This window comes from Hypomesus transpacificus, chromosome 11 (assembly GCF_021917145.1).
Source record: "Hypomesus transpacificus isolate Combined female chromosome 11, fHypTra1, whole genome shotgun sequence".
Taxonomy (NCBI): domain Eukaryota; kingdom Metazoa; phylum Chordata; class Actinopteri; order Osmeriformes; family Osmeridae; genus Hypomesus; species Hypomesus transpacificus.
This window is the reverse complement of record NC_061070.1, coordinates 18,379,243-18,399,494: the sequence shown is the minus strand read 5'-3', so window position 1 is coordinate 18,399,494 and position 20,252 is coordinate 18,379,243. Positions and strand designations below refer to the sequence as shown.

General features: G+C 50.0%; 1 protein-coding gene across 7 annotated transcripts in view; it reads right to left on the bottom strand.

The window, feature by feature from the left end:
• Positions 1–4,426: 4,426 nt before the first annotated feature.
• Positions 4,427–20,252, bottom strand: part of klc1b (kinesin light chain 1b) — a 24,765-nt gene continuing 8,939 nt past the window's right edge. For 3 of the 7 annotated variants that reach the window (XM_047028771.1, XM_047028772.1, XM_047028775.1), the window contains exons 9-16: positions 19,739–19,838; positions 18,034–18,086; positions 17,785–17,852; positions 17,514–17,622; positions 16,672–16,803; positions 6,575–6,699; positions 6,265–6,322; positions 4,427–5,918 (exon numbers count right to left, since the gene is read on the bottom strand). In XM_047028771.1, the coding sequence (XP_046884727.1) occupies positions 5,844–5,918; positions 6,265–6,322; positions 6,575–6,699; positions 16,672–16,803; positions 17,514–17,622; positions 17,785–17,852; positions 18,034–18,086; positions 19,739–19,838 (720 nt within the window). In that variant the 3' untranslated portion in view covers positions 4,427–5,843. Of the gene's footprint in view, positions 5,919–6,264; positions 6,323–6,574; positions 6,700–10,314; positions 10,561–16,671; positions 16,804–17,513; positions 17,623–17,784; positions 17,853–18,033; positions 18,087–19,738; positions 19,839–20,252 lie in introns of those variants that run through there. The other 4 variants (XM_047028773.1, XM_047028774.1, XM_047028776.1 and 1 more) reach the window with 3 other exon arrangements.

Below are 20,252 nucleotides of genomic sequence, written 5' to 3'. Positions count from 1 at the left end.
AAGGAGAAAGATTCCAGCCAAAGGAGCTGCCATGGAGGTGAGGTAACCATGGAGGTGAGGTAACCATGGAGGTGAGGTAACCATGGGGGTGAGGTAACCATGGGGGTGAGATAACCATGGGGGTGAGGTAACCTCACGTTGAGGGTAAGCGTGTTCAGATGAAAGGCTGTGTGCCAGCCTTCACCCCCCTCCCTCAGCCTTCACCCCCCTCCCTCAGCCTTCACCCCCCTCCCTCAGCCTTCACCCCCCTCCCTCAGCCTTCACCCCCCTCCCTCAGCCCGACCCCGCCTCCCTCCCCCCGGAGCTCTTGGCCACCCAGAGAAAGCCAGCGATTTTACTAACTCTAACCTTTTACTACTCGCCCAAGATAAACCATGTAATACTTTAGCTGTGCAAACATCTGCATTATGCAGCTCCACCCACCCCCAAATCTCCTTGCAGGCTAAACATAACACCATCCAACATGAAATTACACAGGGAGACGTATAAACCACTGTGATGATGCAATGCAAATATTGCGTGTCAGTGTACACAGTGATTTATTGCATGTGCACTTAGTGCCTGCACCTAGCAGGGATGGATGGATGAAGGGGGGGATGGAGGGAGGGAGGGATGCAGGGGGGATGGAGGAAGGGAGGGATGCAGGGGGGTGCAGGATTGTGTACACAGATGTCAGAGGCAAGCAGCACCCTGCACTGTAATCCATTTACAGCAGCAAACAGATACTAATCCACATCTCTCTATTATGATCGATCACACCCACAGGATTACAAATGCTTGTTTGTGTATCTGTATGCTGTGTATGTATGCTGTGTATGTATGCTGTGTGTGTATGCTGTGTGTGTATGCTGTGTGTGCTGGGATACCAGTGGCTCTGGGTGGAGACTAGAGGGGGAATACACACTAGACATACATTATGGATGTTTAACCTGATAAGTGGCTTTCATCTGCTTTCATCTGCCCAAGCGCCGTGTAAGGAGCAGCACATTTCTCAGCTGAGTGGAAACAAACAAGATGGAGATAAAAACCCAAACGAAACGCCGGAACGAGAAAACAGAACGTCTGTCCTCAAAAAGCCATGGGTCAATATTTCATCCAGGAGGTTGGATCTCTAATGGGCCCAGGCATTCTGTACCTGGAACTGTTTACGGCACACAGGACCCTGGCACACACAGGGCCCCAGCAGCACACACAGGGCCCCAGCAGCACACACAGGGCCCCAGCAGCACACACAGGGCCCCCCCAGCACACACAGGGCCCCCCCAGCACACACAGGGCCCCAGCAGCACACACAGGGCCCCCCCAGCACACACAGGGCCCCAGCACACACAGGACCCCAGCACACACAGGGCCCCCCCAGCACACACAGGGCCCCCCCAGCACACACAGGGCCCCAGCACACACAGGGCCCCCCCAGCACACACAGGGCCCCAGCAGCACACACAGGGCCCCCCCAGCACACACAGGGCCCCCCCAGCACACACAGGGCCCCCCCAGCACACACAGGGCCCCAGCAGCACACACAGGGCCCCAGCAGCACACACAGGGCCCCCCCAGCACACACAGGGCCCCCCCAGCACACACAGGGCCCCCCCAGCACACACAGGGCCCCAGCACACACAGGGCCCCCCCAGCACACACAGGGCCCCAGCAGCACACACAGGGCCCCCCCAGCACACACAGGGCCCCCCCAGCACACACAGGGCCCCAGCAGCACACACAGGGCCCCCCCAGCACACACAGGGCCCCAGCACACACAGGGCCCCCCCAGCACACACAGGGCCCCAGCAGCACACACAGGGCCCCCCCAGCACACACAGGGCCCCAGCACACACAGGGCCCCAGCACACACAGGGCCCCAGCAGCACACACAGGGCCCCCCCAGCACACACAGGGCCCCAGCACACACAGGGCCCCAGCACACACAGGGCCCCGGCACACACAGGGCCCCCCCAGCACACACAGGGCCCCAGCACACACAGGACCCCGGCACACACAGGACCCCGGCACACACAGGGCCCCGGCTACTCAGGCCAGGGCTCTTTATGAACCTGCCTAGTTATGACATGATTAGCTGTGAGTTAATGAGCCAGATCACTGGCAGGGGAAGAACTTCATTTGACAACCTTGGAAGGATACCTTGCTAATTCCTGACTTTCTAAAATGTTCAATGATCACTGAACCTTTCACTCTCAGGACCGTCCCTGTCTGGAAAACAGTGGTTATGTTGTTTAGATTTTGAGTTGCTTTGGAACAAGTGACCCAGAGCTCCAGGTCAAATCAAATGAAATGTATTCGTATAAATACAAATAAAGGTAAACATGTAAAGGTAAACAGGTAAAGGTAAACACGGGAGTCAGATGGCTGAGCGGTGAGGGAGTCGGGCTAGTAATCAGAAGGTTGCAGGATCGATTCCTCGCCGTGCCAAATGACGTTGTGTCCTTGGGCAAGGCACTTCACCCTACTTGCCTCGGGGGGAATGTCCCTGTACTTACTGTAAGTCGCTCTGGATAAGAGCGTCTGTTAAATAACTAAATGTAAATGTTAAATAACTGTTAAATAACTAAATGTAAACAGGTAAACATGACGAGATGAATGAGAGAAAAGGCATGTTGGAATAGACCTTCACACCTGTAGCACTGAGCTATGAAGTGATCTATATGATAATCCTGTGAGGAATATGCTTGTTTGTGTCTAAGGGGAAGAAATTGGCTATCATACACAACGAGCTGTGAACAGGCTCATTTCTAGTTAGTTATGCAGGAACCAGACATTATTGCTCCCTCCCTGAAGAGATCCCGTCTTTCCTGGCCGGTCCGTTCATGTCAGGAAAGGTTCTGGTACAGTGGTAAAATATGACGTGGAAGTTAGAGTTCCCATAGCATGTTCGCCCACACTGCCTTCATGTGTTCATTTTGTTACACTTTGTTAATTAAGCGTATCTAATGCTATACCCAGTGCGTTAGTGTTATGTGTGTTGTGGTTGTGTAAAGCAGGTCGGGCGACCGGGAAGAGAAAGAAATAAGCGAGTAGTCGGCACTTCATTGTGACTGAACAGCAACAAGCACCGTATCCAAGTTTGTAACCTACCGTTCATGAAGACGATGCCAGCCGTGACGAAAGACACCGGTGACATTCTTTTGTTGGTCGCCGTTAAAGTCTTCTCGCCTTCCCGTTGTTGTCTTTCAGTCGCTGATAGTTCCATGATTGTACAACCTCGACCCCGTGGTGACCCAGCAATGTGAAACCGTAAAGCCAGCGAGCAGACTGAATGGAGAACTCCGCACGTAACGTCTCGGTGGGTCTACCTGAGTGTCCGTGGGTGGTTTCACAACCTCGATACCTTCCTAGGCACACGATGAGCGACCAAACTTGAAGCGACCAAGCACGCACACACGCAATTCTAAATACAAGTTATAAAAACGTGTAGGCCTAAGCAAAGTTTGCAATATTGCATAGATTATTCTAGACTGTTGAGGTTTGTAATATAAACGTTGTAGAAGTATTACTAAATCGAAATCCCAAACCTGCGTCTGCCAGCCTACTTTCAGGGCTGTTCCCTTGACACTCGATCGCGAGACCTGTTCAGTCCTGAACCAAGACTGCGACTCACTGCTCGGTGGTGGAGCCAAAGTTGGAACTCGCCGTTCGGCTTTACTGTGCGCTCTCGCTGGGCTTACGTGTTTTGCTTTCTGGGGTAGTCCAGGTGGGTGGAATGTCACGCATGTATCCGCAAGTTCCACTGTATCAGCTGTACAGAATAGGAAACCCCGCCTACCCACTTCACCGGGGAAAGCAAATTGAGTGTGCGCGCTTGTTCGCTCAATCATTCCCAGTGCCACCGTTTCCGGTATCCAACTACTTGGGATATGGAATACAACACTGCTACCCTCTGGTTGAAATAATGGAGTGATTCTGCAACTATTCTGCCACCAAGAAAAGCCATATCGGCACTATAGCTACAGAGCATTTGGATCTCGGCCATGCGTAATTACGCCATAAGAGGCTAGATATGTACAAATCAGCACCCTCGTGTACTTTCCAATTCAAATTGTATTCAAGATTTTAATAAGCGAACAGGTTGATGTCAGTGTTCTGAACCAATTAGAGGCCAGCAACGGTATTTTGATTTAAGTTAACTGATGAGTACCTCCGCCATTTTCAATTGGGTGAAGGGTGATGATTTCTGAATGGCTTTGTACTCGATACAACTATCATCTCAGTCTGCCTGAGCCTCGTCCATTAATTGTATATAGGGACAAGTTCTCCCTTATTTCTCAGCGTGAGAAATGGGCTCCTCGCAGTCGTTCTTCAGATACACAGGGTTCTCCACAGACTGTTGGATAACTCCTGGATCCTCCTTCCTGTTGGAAATGAGAACCAAGGGGAGAGGTAATCATGCCATCGGACACATCTTCCTACAACATTTTTGGTTCAACATTTCATGTTTTAATGACAGAAGCGGGGCTGGTAAACCCAGAGGAACCAGCCCAATCCCAGCATACCCTGCCAACACACATTCCCGTTTAAATACCTGATATCTAACATGCTGTAACTTTATGGATGAGAGGAGTCATTTGAACAGGGACAACTGCATCCCTACCCACCTGGTTATGGACGGGGGAGGGAGGGAGCATGCTGGAGAGAAACACAACTACTGCTTATCTCCTGCATATTTACCACAAGATAGAATATAGAGATAACAAAATACATCTCTGCAACAAAAAATCCCATATTGTAACATAATTGGCCATAGTTTAAACAGACCCATACAAGAGTTGTGCAAGATGTCCCGTATGTTTCTAAACGTCTCATCAGATCTCCACAGCAGTAAAGTGCCTGAACACAACCGTTACCAGAATCTCCTTCCAGAAAGTTCCTCGGTGGTCCTCAGAGAGGCTGTGGTCCTCAGAGAGGCTGTGGTCCTCAGAGAGGCTGCGTCTCTCGGCTTTCAAACCTCAACATCGCCTACTACCCCTTCTGGGGCTTAGGCCGCAAACAAGAGCTCTCCAAGCATCTTGGTCCTGAGCCAACATCTCAAGCTGTCCCCAAGTGTAGCCCATTTTCTTGGCGTCTGCCTCCCAGTCTCTACGCCAGGTGTTTCGCGGCCGACCTCTCTTTCTTTTCCCTTGCGGATTCCACTTTCAAATCTCACAAGAACACAAACATCTTATTCTAGTTTAAGAAAACGTATTGCTAGATTTCCATTTGGTTAAACGTTCTACCCAATTTCCAAAGCTCTATGCAAACACCTCGCTCCCAGATAAATCTCTACAGCCAAATATGGAATACATATTTAAAAACAGTTCAAAAGCATTCACAATAAGGAAATGCTGTAAAATGTTAAGGTTGTGATTTACACAAACAAAATAAACAAAATCCAGCTTCCCACATACGATAATTTGGGGAACATTAAAAGAAACCAAGCAGCTGTACATGTAGTGAAACAGTTACTTCTAAATGGCACAGGAAGACAGCAGCATAATGCAGAAACATTCCACTGGAAATATTCCTTTTAGAAGATAACAGTCATGGCAAAACTGTTTTTATATGGATCTGTAGCCAGTGTCAACTACCATGAGGTGGGAGAGGATTCCCCTCTGGTGAGAGGGTCGACATGTTGTCTCTGATGCCCTCTAGTGGAGAAGCAGGGGCAGGTCTGGGCCACAGGCTCTGTGAGGAAAGAGAGGATGGCTGGGTGGTCTGTGGGCCAGCTGTCCAGAGGTCTGGCCTGTATCCTTGGTGATGGGGTAGGGGGGGGGGGGGGGAGTGTATCCTTGGTGATGGTTTTAGAGGGGAGGTGGGTTCAGGGTTACAGAGGTGGATCTTCAGGGAAGCTGAGCTCAGTACCCACTGTTCAGGTCGACAGTACTGGAGCTCAAACCCCGACTCTCCTTCAGCCGATCGCCAGCCCCAGTCTGACACAGAGAGAGGGACAGAGGGAGAGAGAGAGACAGAGGGAGATACAGAGGGAGAGACAGAGGGAGAGAACAGGTAGATTTTTCGTTAGGATTATTTTCCATGTTATCATTATAAATTGTGACATTTAAGGACATCAGTTTGTGACCCGGAAGCCCTCTACAGTTAGACAGGTGTCTTGTAAAAGATCACCTGCACCCTAATGATGGGTCTCTCCCCCATCCTCTCCCCCCGGCCTCACCCCCTGGTCTCCCCCCAGCCTCTCCCCCGACTCCCCCCCCCCCTGGTCTCCCCCCAGCAGCCTCTCTCCCCAGCCTCTCCCCCAGCCTCTCCCCCCAGCCTCACCTGGAAGGCGTCTTCTGCGGCCTGGTTGAGGTAGTTGAGGGAGGCAGCTCTCTTCATGCTGATGGACAGAACAGGACAGGAGCACTCAGGTCACAAGTCTCATACTCCACCTGCTTAAACAGCATTACGGGATGTGTGTGTGTGTGTGTTCCTACGTGGTGCTGCATGGTGGGGCTGGTGTTCGGGGTGGGTGTGTGTGTGTGTTCCTACGTGTCGAGGCTGGTGTTCGGAGTGGGTGTGTGTGTGTGTTCCTACGTGTCGAGGCTGGTGTTCGGGGTGGGTGTGTGTGTTTGTGTGTGTGTGTTCCTACGTGGTGCTGCGGGGGGCGGGGGGGCTGGTCCCCTGGAGTTTCTTCACCAGCAGCTCGCTGCTCTTACGCAACACGTCTCTCAGCTTCCCCAGAGAGCCGCTTCTCTGCAGGGCCCCACTGCCGTCCTACAGACACACACCCACACACACAGACAGAAGCACATCCCTCAGTCCTTCTGCACATGCTACCTACCCCACATGGTCCTGTCAGTCATATTACACACAGGCCTTAAAGATCCCAGGACATGGTGTTTTTGGATGCTTTTATATAGGCCTTAGTGGTCCCCTAATACAGTATCTGAAGTGTCTTTCCAGAAATTCAGCCTTCGTGCAGAATTACAGCCACTACGAGCAGGCCAACAATGAGCTTTCCTCAGGACGTGCTGTTTCTGTGACTGTAGCTTTAAATGCCATGAGGGAGAAAAAGGCGGGGCTAACTGCCATGCTTCGGTCGTTTGCAAACCATGATGCCGCGAGGAAAAAACAATATCACGCTTGCACGGTCGTAGCTCAGTTTCTTATGGGCGGGCCAAATTCTCTGTGCGGGCAAAGCAGAGAAAGGAGAGGTAACCTTCCTTATTGTGACATCACAATAGACCAATTATCACCCTACGTCACACGACTGCCAAGCAGGCTGAACTGCGCATGTCGGTTGCAAATGACGAACTTCTCGTTCTATTACACTTTGAATGTTGATCAGGTCATCATATATCTCTGGCCACTGGATTGCAGGGCTTGACATTAACTTTTTGAGGCACTTGTCCTTTGGACAAGTACATTTACGTTTCACTTGTCTATGCACAAAAGTCACTTGACCCCGATACCTTTAAATAGCCTGACCAAGTGATCGGGCAAAACTAGCCTGGCTAACGGAGGTCGCTTTCTCAGGCAAATGATGAATGAAACAGGTTTGGTTAAAGAAATCCGAGATGCTGGCTAACAGGCCCGTATCTACAATAGGCAGTCCTCCCAGACATTTCTGGTGTAGAATGGAGTGAAATACAACATTGTGCACACTGCCAGTGAGCGACCCGAGTCTGACTGATGCTAACGTCAAAACGAAAATAATGGACCAGCTGCCTAAAAGCAGAATTCCCATATCTCTTGAAAGCTGCCCTGCTCGACTTTATATATGTAAAATTGACTGTAAAACTGTAAAATTATGAACTTTGTGACATGATGTGAAGACGTTGCTGCCGCCCGACTATGCGGTCTACATTCTCACTCAAATGTCAAGACTTTCGTGATCCAAATCAAAATTCTGATGTGACAGATCAATGGGAAATCACTTTCTCTCTTAAAGGCTGTCCTCTTCAACCTTTTTAAATCTAACTATGTGTATGATCCGTGTGGTCCTTTTGCCGTTTTAAATGCTATCCTTTCCTTTTCACCACATTGAGTGCGCATCCCGAATGTTTACAAATAAACGGTCTATAGGGATTTTCAAAACCGAGCGTTCGCACTCTCATTTTTCTCAAAGGTGGAGAAGAATATCCAGGGCTTGGTTTACACCTATTGAAGTTTCTAGCCACTGGGGGACCAAAGGCAGGCTAGGGGAACTCATTAATGTAAATAACCTCCTAAAGTTTTCATGTCATGCGACCTTTAACACAGCAGGTCTTCTCCACCCAGGGTGCTCCATGATGGAGGTTAACTGCTGGATTTGCAGTTAAGTGATAAAACCCTGGATGAGTATCCTAAAATCCAGTTCATGTTCTCACAAGAAAGGAATGAACATGTTGGGTGTAGACTGTGGAATAGTAAAACATCTATCTGACCCTCCTGCCCTTCCTCCCCCCCTCCCCCCCCTCCTCCCCCCCCTTCCCTCCCGTCTTCCTGTTCTTTGAGCAGCAGTTGCTGATAAGCAGCATGATCTTTCTCTTGATGCTTCTTGACAGATACTGGTCGATCAGGAGAGTTCTGTTCCCCTGACATGCTGCCAGGTGGCCCTGAGCCCCCAGCAGGGGGCGCTACATCATTACAGCCCTCTCAGGAACACAGACACACCAGCAGCAGTCCCACACACAAGGCACACTTCACAAATGAAAAACTTTATTTGATAATATGATGCAACAATCATCACAATGCAGAATGGTAAATATTAGCTGTTCTACTTGTCTAAGGGAGTCTATAAAGTTTGCCATTTCATTACTTTGGCTTGAGGAAACTGAAGTCACATTATAGGTATAAATAACGGACAGGTCAATAAATAAATCAGCATTCCACTTATCAATATAGCCAGAACATTGTGATAACTAATGTAATGAAAATCATAGTTGTTGTCCCTCTTTTGCAGAGTAGCATTCTAGAAAGTTTTCTCAGGGTAAGGAATGGCAGAGCAGGCAGCCTGATAATGAATGCTCTTATAAAACCAAAAATATATAATTACAGGTAGGCTATGATATTTAAATAATATTACATTCAATTAGTTAGTTCAGAAGGCAAAACTGAAGTGTTGACCTTGAGAGCTTCCCAGGTGGGGGTTAGGGTGTATAAACAGCTTAGCTAGTCGGACGACAACACCACGTTTAGCTGTCGTGAAGAGTTAGAATGGCAACGCTCTATTCAGCTTGTGTTTAGAATCTGGCCTTGAGCAATCACAACACACACTAATACTACGATTCACACTCAAAATCTGTCCAGCTTATACTAGCTTCTCTACTCTCTCCAGCCCAACGTGTGATTCAACATGGAGGTGAGGAGATCTCTCCACCAGACTGTGGGCTGCATGTGGTCTGTGCGACTGTGGCTTACAAAACCCGGAAAGCATTTTTTGTTGTTACGTAAACATAACAAAATAATATAAAATTAAACTTCATATGAAAAATCTATATATATTTAAAAAAAAACTATTTAAATGTGTAATCCATATTACAAAATAAAAACTATTACTACCATGCCATAAGGTTATCCACTGACAAAAGCAGTTAATACTAAACAGTATTAGGGTTACTAAATACTAAACAGTATTAGGGTTACTAAATACTAAACAGTATTAACTGCCTTGTTCCTTGATCTCAGGAATTTTAATATATTTCAATTGTAGAAATGAACTTCAAAGTAGCGAATTAAACTAGCTCAATACAGGCACAATATTTATTCATTTTTTACATTTTCAGCCATAATTTAGGCAATGCACAAAGTCTGTTCATCTACTGCTAACTGCCAGCTACTGCAAGTGTGTGTTTGTGAGACGTCTAAGCAAGGAACACAAGCTGAGCTAAACCCCTGCAGGACTGAAGACAGGCTCGCTGGGTTACCTAACCCTGGATGGCCATGATCCTTCTGCCATGTCTGCCGGGAGTCAGATGGCTGAGCGGTGAGGGAGTCGGGCTAGTAATCAGAAGGTTGCCGGATTGATTCCCTGCCGTGCCAAATTATGCTATGTCCTTGGGCAAGGCACTTCACCCTACTTGCCTCGGGGGGAGTGTCCCTGTACTTAATGTAAGTCGCTCTGGATAAGAGCGTCTGCTAAATGACTAAATGTAAATGTAATGTCTACCAGTTTAACACCACATCTTTAGAAACAGTGGAACGGGTGGAAAAGAGAGAGAAACAACATCTACGTGTATTTCAGTTGAAAGAGTTGAGACATCATACGGAGTACGACAGAGGAGACAGAACCATGACACAGTGAGAGAAACAGAACCATGACACAGTGAGAGAAACAGAACCAGAGAGGAGGAGAGATCAGAAGAGAGGAGGAGAGATCAGAAGAGAGGAGGAGAGATCAGAAGAGAGGAGGAGAGATCGGGAGATAGGAGGAGAGATCAGAAGAGAGGAGGAGAGATCAGAAGAGAGGAGGAGAGATCAGGAGACCAAACGTCCCAACAGGAGCCTTTGTAGGGTCAGAGAGTGAAGAGCAGTCAGGGAGCCCGGGATGGGATGGGGGAGGCCGGCTGGGCTGTGTGGGGAGGAGGAGGACAAACACATCCTTTGCTATCGTGTTTGGGAAGGAGAGAAGGATGGAGGGATAATCTCTCAAGCCTGATGACGAGAGAGAGAAAATACACAAAACGGGTATGATTACAAACTCTGGAACCTTCAGCTCTGGAACAGGGCATCTACCAAACCTTCAGGGCTCCTAAACTACCCTTCAGCTCTATCCCTGGTGATGACGGGCTCTAGCTGCAGAGTGAAGCTCAGGCTGCTGCTGCACCAGCTGGCAGGATGCGGTCACTGTGACTCAGCTGTCTGTGACTCAACAGTTTCCTGTCTGTGACTCAGCTGTTTCCTGTCTGTGACTCAGCTGTTTCCTGTCTGTGACTCAGCTGTTTCCTGTCTGTGACTCAGCTGTTTCCTGTCTGTGACTCAGCTGTTTCCTGGGGTGATAGTGGCCCTTGCAGCTCAGGCAGGCACAGGACATCTGCCGCCCTCAACACTGCCACCCTCAACCTCAACCTGACTACAGCAGAGACTCTGATCTGACATGTAACCTACTGCCTCAATATTTATTACATCTTTACCCCTCCATTTGCTTACTTCAGTAACTAAGTAAGCCTTGGCATAAAAATAAAGACTAACAATATTTGTTTAGCCTATACCCTACCTCAGCAGAGAGAAACTGCTTTATACGCAATAACACATAACCCAAACATGATAAACCTCTTTCCCTAAATCACTAATAGTCCAGTCAGTTTCCCACCCTGCTTAGCCCTGCCGAGCCCTGCCCCAAAGCTCAGATTTAATAGGATGATTGAGGAGTACAATCTACTGAATGAAGGGAAATTGGTTGTCATGGCAAGAGTAATCAAAGGGAAGTAGGTTAGTGTCACAAACAGACAGGGGAGCAGGAGGAGGAGCAGGAGGAGCGGGAGGAGGACGAGGAGCAGGGGGAGGAGGAGAGCAGGAGGAGGAGGACGAGGAGCAGGAGGAGGACGAGGAGCAGGGGGAAGAGGAGAGCAGGAGGAGGAGGACGAGGAGCAGGAGGAGGACGAGGAGCAGGGGGAAGAGGAGAGCAGGAGGAGGAGGACGAGGAGCAGGGGGAAGAGGAGAGCAGGAGGAGGACGAGGAGCAGGAGCAGGGGGAAGAGGAGAGCAGGAGGAGGATGAGGACGAGGAGCAGGAGCAGGGGGAGGAGCAGGGGGAAGAGGAGAGCAGGAGGAGGAGGAGGACGAGGAGCAGGAGGAGGACGAGGAGCAGGGGGAGGACGAGGAGCAGGGGGAGGAGCAGGAGGAGGAGGAGGACGAGGAGCAGGAGGAGGACGAGGAGCAGGGGGAGGACGAGGAGCAGGGGGAGGAGCAGGAGGAGGAGGAGGAGGAGCGGGGGAAGAGGGTGACAGGAGGCATACAGCGGAGAAAAGCATAAAGCTAACGTGCATCACGTAGCTAACCCTAACGTGCATCACGATACTCATATTAAATCATGCTATTCCAGTCAACAGTTTAACAGTTTCACAAAACAACCACAATGCAAGCAAAACACGACCACGTCTAGCATCGTACACTAGCTCCACTGGGCAGCATGCTAGGCTAGCTACATGCTAGGCTAACTACACCCTAGAGCTCCACAAGCCAGAGGTCCTCCTGCCTGCACAGCTTACCATCTGGCCCCCAACACCTGCAGAAGGAAGCACTAGAGAAGGGCTGTCCTGGAGCTGGCAGTGAGTGTACAGATATCATTTCAGTCCTTAAATTGTAGTTTTAAAGCCTTTTCACATGTCTGGATGACCACATTAACCTGCCGACAGTCACCATCGGTCAAATCCAACGTGCTCCATGTATGCATAGGGCCGTTTTACTCCAACGTGCTCCATGTATGCACAGGGCCGTTTTACTCCAACGTGCTCCATGTATGCACAGGGCCGTTTTACTCTAGTCTTGGTGCAGAGATTGATATAATACAATATAGATGTACCATTGGAAAATATGTCCAGTTGGATGTAGAGGAGGGAGGGAGAAATGAAGGGATGTCTTAAATTCCCTGACTGAGTTTGTGACCTCAACAAGCATGACCTCACTAGGTGACCTAGGGGGCCCAGGGGAGTGTTGTGGTCCTAACAGCATCTCTACATCACCAGGTGACCCAGAGGAGTGTTGTGGTCCTAACAGCATCTCTACATCACCAGGTGACCCAGAGGAGTGTTGTGGTCCTAACAGCATCTCTACATCACCAGGTGACCCAGAGGAGTGTTGTGGTCCTAACAGCATCTCTACATCACCAGGTGACCCAGAGGAGTGTTGTGGTCCTAACAGCATCTCTACATCACCAGGTGACCCAGAGGAGTGTTGTGGTCCTAACAGCATCTCTACATCACCAGGTGACCCAGAGGAGTGTTGTGGTCCTAACAGCATCTCTACATCACCAGGTGACCCAGAGGAGTGTTGTGGTCCTAACAGCATCTCTACATCACCAGGTGACCCAGAGGAGTGTTGTGGTCCTAACAGCATCTCTACATCACCAGGTGACCCAGAGGAGTGTTGTGGTCCTAACAGCATCTCTACATCACCAGGTGACCCAGAGGAGTGTTGTGGTCCTAACAGCATCTCTACATCACCAGGTGACCCAGAGGAGTGTTGTGGTCCTAACAGCATCTCTACATCACCAGGTGACCCAGAGGAGTGTTGTGGTCCTAACAGCATCTCTACATCACCAGGTGACCCAGAGGAGTGTTGTGGTCCTAACAGCATCTCTACATCACCAGGTGACCCAGAGGAGTGTTGTGGTCCTAACAGCATCTCTACATCACCAGGTGACCCAGAGGAGTGTTGTGGTCCTAACAGCATCTCTACATCACCAGGTGACCCAGAGGAGTGTTGTGGTCCTAACAGCATCTCTACATCACCAGGTGACCCAGAGGAGTGTTGTGGTCCTAACAGCATCTCTACATCACCAGGTGACCCAGAGGAGTGTTGTGGTCCTAACAGCATCTCTACATCACCAGGTGACCCAGAGGAGTGTTGTGGTCCTAACAGCATCTCTACATCACCAGGTGACCCAGAGGAGTGTTGTGGTCCTAACAGCATCTCTACATCACCAGGTGACCCAGAGGAGTGTTGTGGTCCTAACAGCATCTCTACATCACCAGGTGACCCAGAGGAGTGTTGTGGTCCTAACAGCATCTCTACATCACCAGGTGACCCAGAGGAGTGTTGTGGTCCTAACAGCATCTCTACATCACCAGGTGACCCAGAGGAGTGTTGTGGTCCTAACAGCATCTCTACATCACCAGGTGACCCAGAGGAGTGTTGTGGTCCTAACAGCATCTCTACATCACCAGGTGACCCAGAGGAGTGTTGTGGTCCTAACAGCATCTCTACATCACCAGGTGACCCAGAGGAGTGTTGTGGTCCTAACAGCATCTCTACATCACCAGGTGACCCAGAGGAGTGTTGTGGTCCTAACAGCATCTCTACATCACCAGGTGACCCAGAGGAGTGTTGTGGTCCTAACAGCATCTCTACATCACCAGGTGACCCAGAGGAGTGTTGTGGTCCTAACAGCATCTCTACATCACCAGGTGACCCAGAGGAGTGTTGTGGTCCTAACAGCATCTCTACATCACCAGGTGACCCAGAGGAGTGTTGTGGTCCTAACAGCATCTCTACATCACCAGGTGACCCAGAGGAGTGTTGTGGTCCTAACAGCATCTCTACATCACCAGGTGACCCAGAGGAGTGTTGTGGTCCTAACAGCATCTCTACATCACCAGGTGACCCAGAGGAGTGTTGTGGTCCTAACAGCATCTCTACATCACCAGGTGACCCAGAGGAGTGTTGTGGTCCTAACAGCATCTCTACATCACCAGGTGACCCAGAGGAGTGTTGTGGTCCTAACAGCATCTCTACATCACCAGGTGACCCAGAGGAGTGTTGTGGTCCTAACAGCATCTCTACATCACCAGGTGACCCAGAGGAGTGTTGTGGTCCTAACAGCATCTCTACATCACCAGGTGACCCAGAGGAGTGTTGTGGTCCTAACAGCATCTCTACATCACCAGGTGACCCAGAGGAGTGTTGTGGTCCTAACAGCATCTCTACATCACCAGGTGACCCAGAGGAGTGTTGTGGTCCTAACAGCATCTCTACATCACCAGGTGACCCAGAGGAGTGTTGTGGTCCTAACAGCATCTCTACATCACCAGGTGACCCAGAGGAGTGTTGTGGTCCTAACAGCATCTCTACATCACCAGGTGACCCAGAGGAGTGTTGTGGTCCTAACAGCATCTCTACATCACCAGGTGACCCAGAGGAGTGTTGTGGTCCTAACAGCATCTCTACATCACCAGGTGACCCAGAGGAGTGTTGTGGTCCTAACAGCATCTCTACATCACCAGGTGACCCAGAGGAGTGTTGTGGTCCTAACAGCATCTCTACATCACCAGGTGACCCAGAGGAGTGTTGTGGTCCTAACAGCATCTCTACATCACCAGGTGACCCAGAGGAGTGTTGTGGTCCTAACAGCATCTCTACATCACCAGGTGACCCAGAGGATTGTTGTGGTCCTAACAGCATCTCTACATCACCAGGTGACCCAGAGGAGTGTTGTGGTCCTAACAGCATCTCTACATCACCAGGTGACCCAGAGGAGTGTTGTGGTCCTAACAGCATCTCTACATCACCAGGTGACCCAGAGGAGTGTTGTGGTCCTAACAGCATCTCTACATCACCAGGTGACCCAGAGGAGTGTTGTGGTCCTAACAGCATCTCTACATCACCAGGTGACCCAGAGGAGTGTTGTGGTCCTAACAGCATCTCTACATCACCAGGTGACCCAGAGGAGTGTTGTGGTCCTAACAGCATCTCTACATCACCAGGTGACCCAGAGGAGTGTTGTGGTCCTAACAGCATCTCTACATCACCAGGTGACCCAGGGGAGTGTTGTGGTCCTAACAGCATCTCTACATCACCAGGTGACCCAGGCAGACACCTTGCCCAGAGACAGCAGCAGGTAAACACACATCACCAAGTCTTCAACCACTAACAATAACAATGTAACTTTAGTGGTTAAAATGTCTTATACAAAAACAACTTGTAGTGGAAGCACATATAACAGTTTGGTGCTGATATTCCTGGAGGCTCTCACCAGGTCTGACACTGACTGCTAGTGGGAGAGGGTTAAAGGGCTTCACATGCAGGGGGGGGGGGGGGGGGTGCACCATGCAACATCATCAACAGGGAACACAGTTGTTAAACAGGCTACAGCAGCATTCACACGCACAGACACATGACAGGCTAGCAAGGACTCTCAATCAACTTCACTGTCCTACACAGCAGCTGTCTGTCCAGGGAGGCAGGGCAGACGGACACACAGCAGCTGTCTGTCCAGGGAGGCAGGGCAGACAGACACACAGCAGCTGTCTGTCCAGGGAGGCAGGGCAGACAGACACACAGCACCTGTCTGTCCAGGAAGGCAGACAGACACACAGCACCTGTCTGTCCAGGAAGGCAGACAGACACACAGCACCTGTCTGTCCAGGGAGGCAGGGCAGACGGACACACAGCAGCTGTCTGTCCAGGGAGGCAGGGCAGACAGACACACAGCACCTGTCTGTCCAGGAAGGCAGACAGACACACAGCACCTGTCTGTCCAGGGAGGCAGGGCAGACAGACACACAGCAGCTGTCTGTCCAGGGAGGCAGGGCAGACAGACACACAGCACCTGTCTGTCCAGGGAGGCAGGGCAGACAGACACACAGCACCTGTCTGTCCAGGGAGGCAGGGCAGACAGACACACAGCACCTGTCTGTCCAGGGAGGCAGGGCAGACAGACACACAGCACCTGTCTGTCCAGGGAGGCAGGGCAGACAGACACACAGCAGCTGTCTGTCCAGGAAGGCAGACAGACACACAGCAGCTGTCTGTCCAGGGAGGCAGGGCAGACAGACACAGCCCTGCTGCCCGGCCCTGCTACCCGGCCCTGCTACCCTGCTGCCCAGCCCTGCCAACATGCTGCCCTGCTGCCTGGCCCTGCTACCCTGCTCTGCTACCCTGCTGCCCAGCCCTGCTACCCTGCTGCCCAGCCCTGCCACCCTGCTGCCCGGCCCTGCCAGCCTGCCGCCCGGCCCTGCTACCCTACTGCCCAGCCCTGCTACCCTGCTGCCCAGCCCTGCTACCCTGCTGCCCAGCCCTGCTACCCTGCTGCCCAGATCTGTACTCACCCCGTTCCACTCCACGCCCATACTCACTTCCTCGCCCGTCTCCGAGCCGCTGTCGTACTTCACGCTGGGCGGAGCCTCCCTTCGCTCCTTCAGGAGCTCCACCACACGCGCCCCATGGATGGGGTCCACGCCCTGGAACATGTACAAACACACACAGAAGGGAGGGCACACACACTTGAGAATTGTCACCAAACCTTCATAATTGTAATATTTTACTGCACTGTCAGTGAAGAGGAGGTATGGAGTTATTATGGGATGTGAGGTATAATCTGCTGATGTAGCAGATGAAGGATGGATAAAGAGGACAGGGAGATGGAGGCATGAATTCCATATCTAGACTTCCTGCTAGAGACAAACTACTTCCTGTTACTTTAGTACTTGACTAGCTGCTAGAGACAAACTACTTCCTGTTACTCTGGGAGTCAGGTGGCTGAGCGGTTAGGAGTCTGGCTAGTAATCAGAAGGTTACCGGTTTGAACCCGGCCTTGCAAAATGACGTTGTGTCCTTGGGCAAGGCACTTCACCCTACTTGCCTTGGGGGGAATGTCCCTGTACTTACTGTAAGTCGCTCTGGATAAGAGTGTCTGCTAAATGACTAAATGTAAATGTACTCTAGTACTAGACTAGCTGCTAGAGACAAACTACTTCCTGTTACTCTAGTACTAGACTAGCTGCTAGTAATAAATGACTTCCTGTGTTACTCTGCATCCAAAGCAAGGCAGGGAGAGAAGAAAACCTCATGATACACTGAAGCAGTCACCCCATCATAGCAGCCAACACATTAACTGTAGGTGTACATGTGTGTGTGTTAGTGTGTGTGTGTTAGTGTGTGTGTTCCTGACCTGCTTGCGGGAGCGTGTGGCACACTCCTCCAGGGTGTCAGCCGCCTCCAGCTTGCCCTGGCGGCGGTACAGAGCGCCCAGGTTCCTCAGGGTGGTGTTCACTGTGGGGCTACACACACACACACACACACACACACACACACAGTTACCCGGAATGCTGGTCTAGTACATCTACGTACAGAAATCTGACATGCTGGGCTGATCTACATACAGTAATCTGACATGCTGGGCTGGTTTGTGACGACTGGCTGAGTTCCTGAGTGAGGCTCACCTGTTGACTTTGCAGGCCTTGTACCAGCCTCCATACTCTCCATAGGGAGTATTGTCTCTGTGCTTGCCCTGGAAGCACAACAAGAGAGGAGGAGAGGGAGGACCTTCAGACAGGAAACACAGCATTTTGTGGCCATTTAATGGAGTTGTTTGACAGCTCCGCCTACCAAGGCCTTTTAGAAGATGAGTTAGTAGGCTGCGTATACACACATTCAGATGAGCCAATAGGCTGCAGGTATGCATGCCTCACCTTGCTCATCTCCTCCCGCTCCTCAGCGTGCATCCAGATGGGCTTGTTGTCAGCTGCAGACAGAGACACAGGGTCCAGCTGCAGCTTTCACCATCACCACAACAACCAGGCCCAACCAGGCCCAACCACTCAACTAACATCCTCATGGGATACATGTAGTAAACATTCATTCATTCATATGGATTCATAACACATGCATTCATTCATATGGATTCATAACACATGCATTCATTCATTCATTCATATGGATTCATAACACATGCATTCATTCATTCATTCATTCATATGGATTCATAACACATGCATTCATTCATATGGATTCATAACACATGCATTCATTCATATGGATTCATAACACATGCATTCATTCATTCATTCATATGGAGTCATAACACATGCATTCATTCATTCATATGGATTCATAACACATGCATTTGGCCCACATATTATTTATTGGCATTGACAGCAAAGTATTTGAGGTGAATCTTGTCTTCAGTATGTGAGTGTCAGTAGAACGATGTTGAGGATAGGTTTGCTCAGACTTGCAGTGCTGTAACTGTTATATGGTTGTTCAGACTTGCAGTGCTGTAACTGTTATATGGTTGTTCAGACTTGCAGTGCTGTAACTGTTATATGGTTGTTCAGACTTGCAGTGCTGTAACTGTTATATGGTTGTTCAGACTTGCAGTGCTGTAACTGTTATATGGTTGTTCAGACTTGCAGTGCTGTATCTGTTATATGGTTGTTCAGACTTGCAGTGCTGTAACTGTTATATGGTTGTTCAGACTTGCAGTGCTGTAACTGTTATATGGTTGTTCAGACTTGCAGTGCTGTAACTGTTATATGGTTGTTCAGACTTGCAGTGCTGTAACTGTTATATGGTTGTTCAAACAATGCCAAGAGCACCATGGGTATATAACATAACATAACTGTATGTTGACACCCATCACCAAGACGTTTGTATAAAATAAAACTAAATTAAGATATCCAGACAGTGCTCCGACAGACAGAAAGCACTTCCCTATGAAACCTGACTCATGACAAAATAATGCAGGGAGCTTTTTCAAAGCCAACCAAACTTGTATTGGTTTTGCTTAGTCAGCTTTGAGTGTCTTGTGTGCAGTGTCAGTCTTTTTTTGGTGCCAATGCGACATTTTTTAAGTAGGCAGGGCAATCCCTGAGGAACACCACTACAGAGCTCAGTTCACCCTGAAGGAATAACAGAGGCTCTTAAACATAAAAGAAAAAAACTCTTTATTGGTTTTCTTCAAACTGTCTCCTAGTGAGCCTGCCCCTTGTGATCCTGAAGCCTGCCTCTCTGCTAGCACACGCTCCACTTCCTAACCCTCTGCCCATCGCTGGCCCTGCTCTCTGGGGCAAGGCACCAGCCAGGAGGGGAGAGACACAACTGATGAAACACTTCTGTAATCTCGGAAGTTTCTTCTAATCTCATGTAGGTTGGACACCTTTGAAGACTAGGCAGGGGGACCTAGGTAGGGGGACCTAGGTAGGGGGGGCCAGGTAGGGGGGGCCAGGTAGGGGGGGCTAGGTAGGGGGACCTAGGTAGGGGGACCTAGGTAGGGGGGGCCAGGTAGGGGGGGCTAGGTAGGGGGACCTAGGTAGGGGGACCTAGGTAGGGGGGGCTAGGTAGCATGATGGGGGCTAGCATGATTGGGCTACTGCCCGGGCCGCTGTGAAGACTTACCATCGACGGAGCCAAACTCTTTCTCGTGGGCGCGAGTCAGAATCTCTTTGTACAGAATCTCAGCCTCCTTGTACTTTCCCTGTTTGAGAAAGCAGGAAGCCTGGAGGGGAGGGAGGGAGAGAGTCTTTTATTAATGTTCCATCAAAATCAAACCTTTTGCTAAAATAGTGTTGCAATGTGAAAGCACGGACATTATTTCCCGTGTGACGCACTGCAGATCACAACAAAGATGCTGTAGCTAGCCTCACAATCATTAGTTATCAGACAAGAGTGGGCGGTCGAGGCAAGGGAACAGCTAGATAAGGAGAGAGAAATAGATAGAAAAGCACTGTGAATATCGATTCAATCAACTGTGTCATTGTCGAGTGAGAAAGGCAAAAACCTTGAAAGTCATTGAACGCTGAAGAAAGGGCTTCAGGGCCTTTAGACCTCCACACAGAAACTTCCAATAAAGTGAAGCTCCAGTCTCAAGACACACCGAAACCTAGCTGGCTCTAGGTTTCCCCACACACCC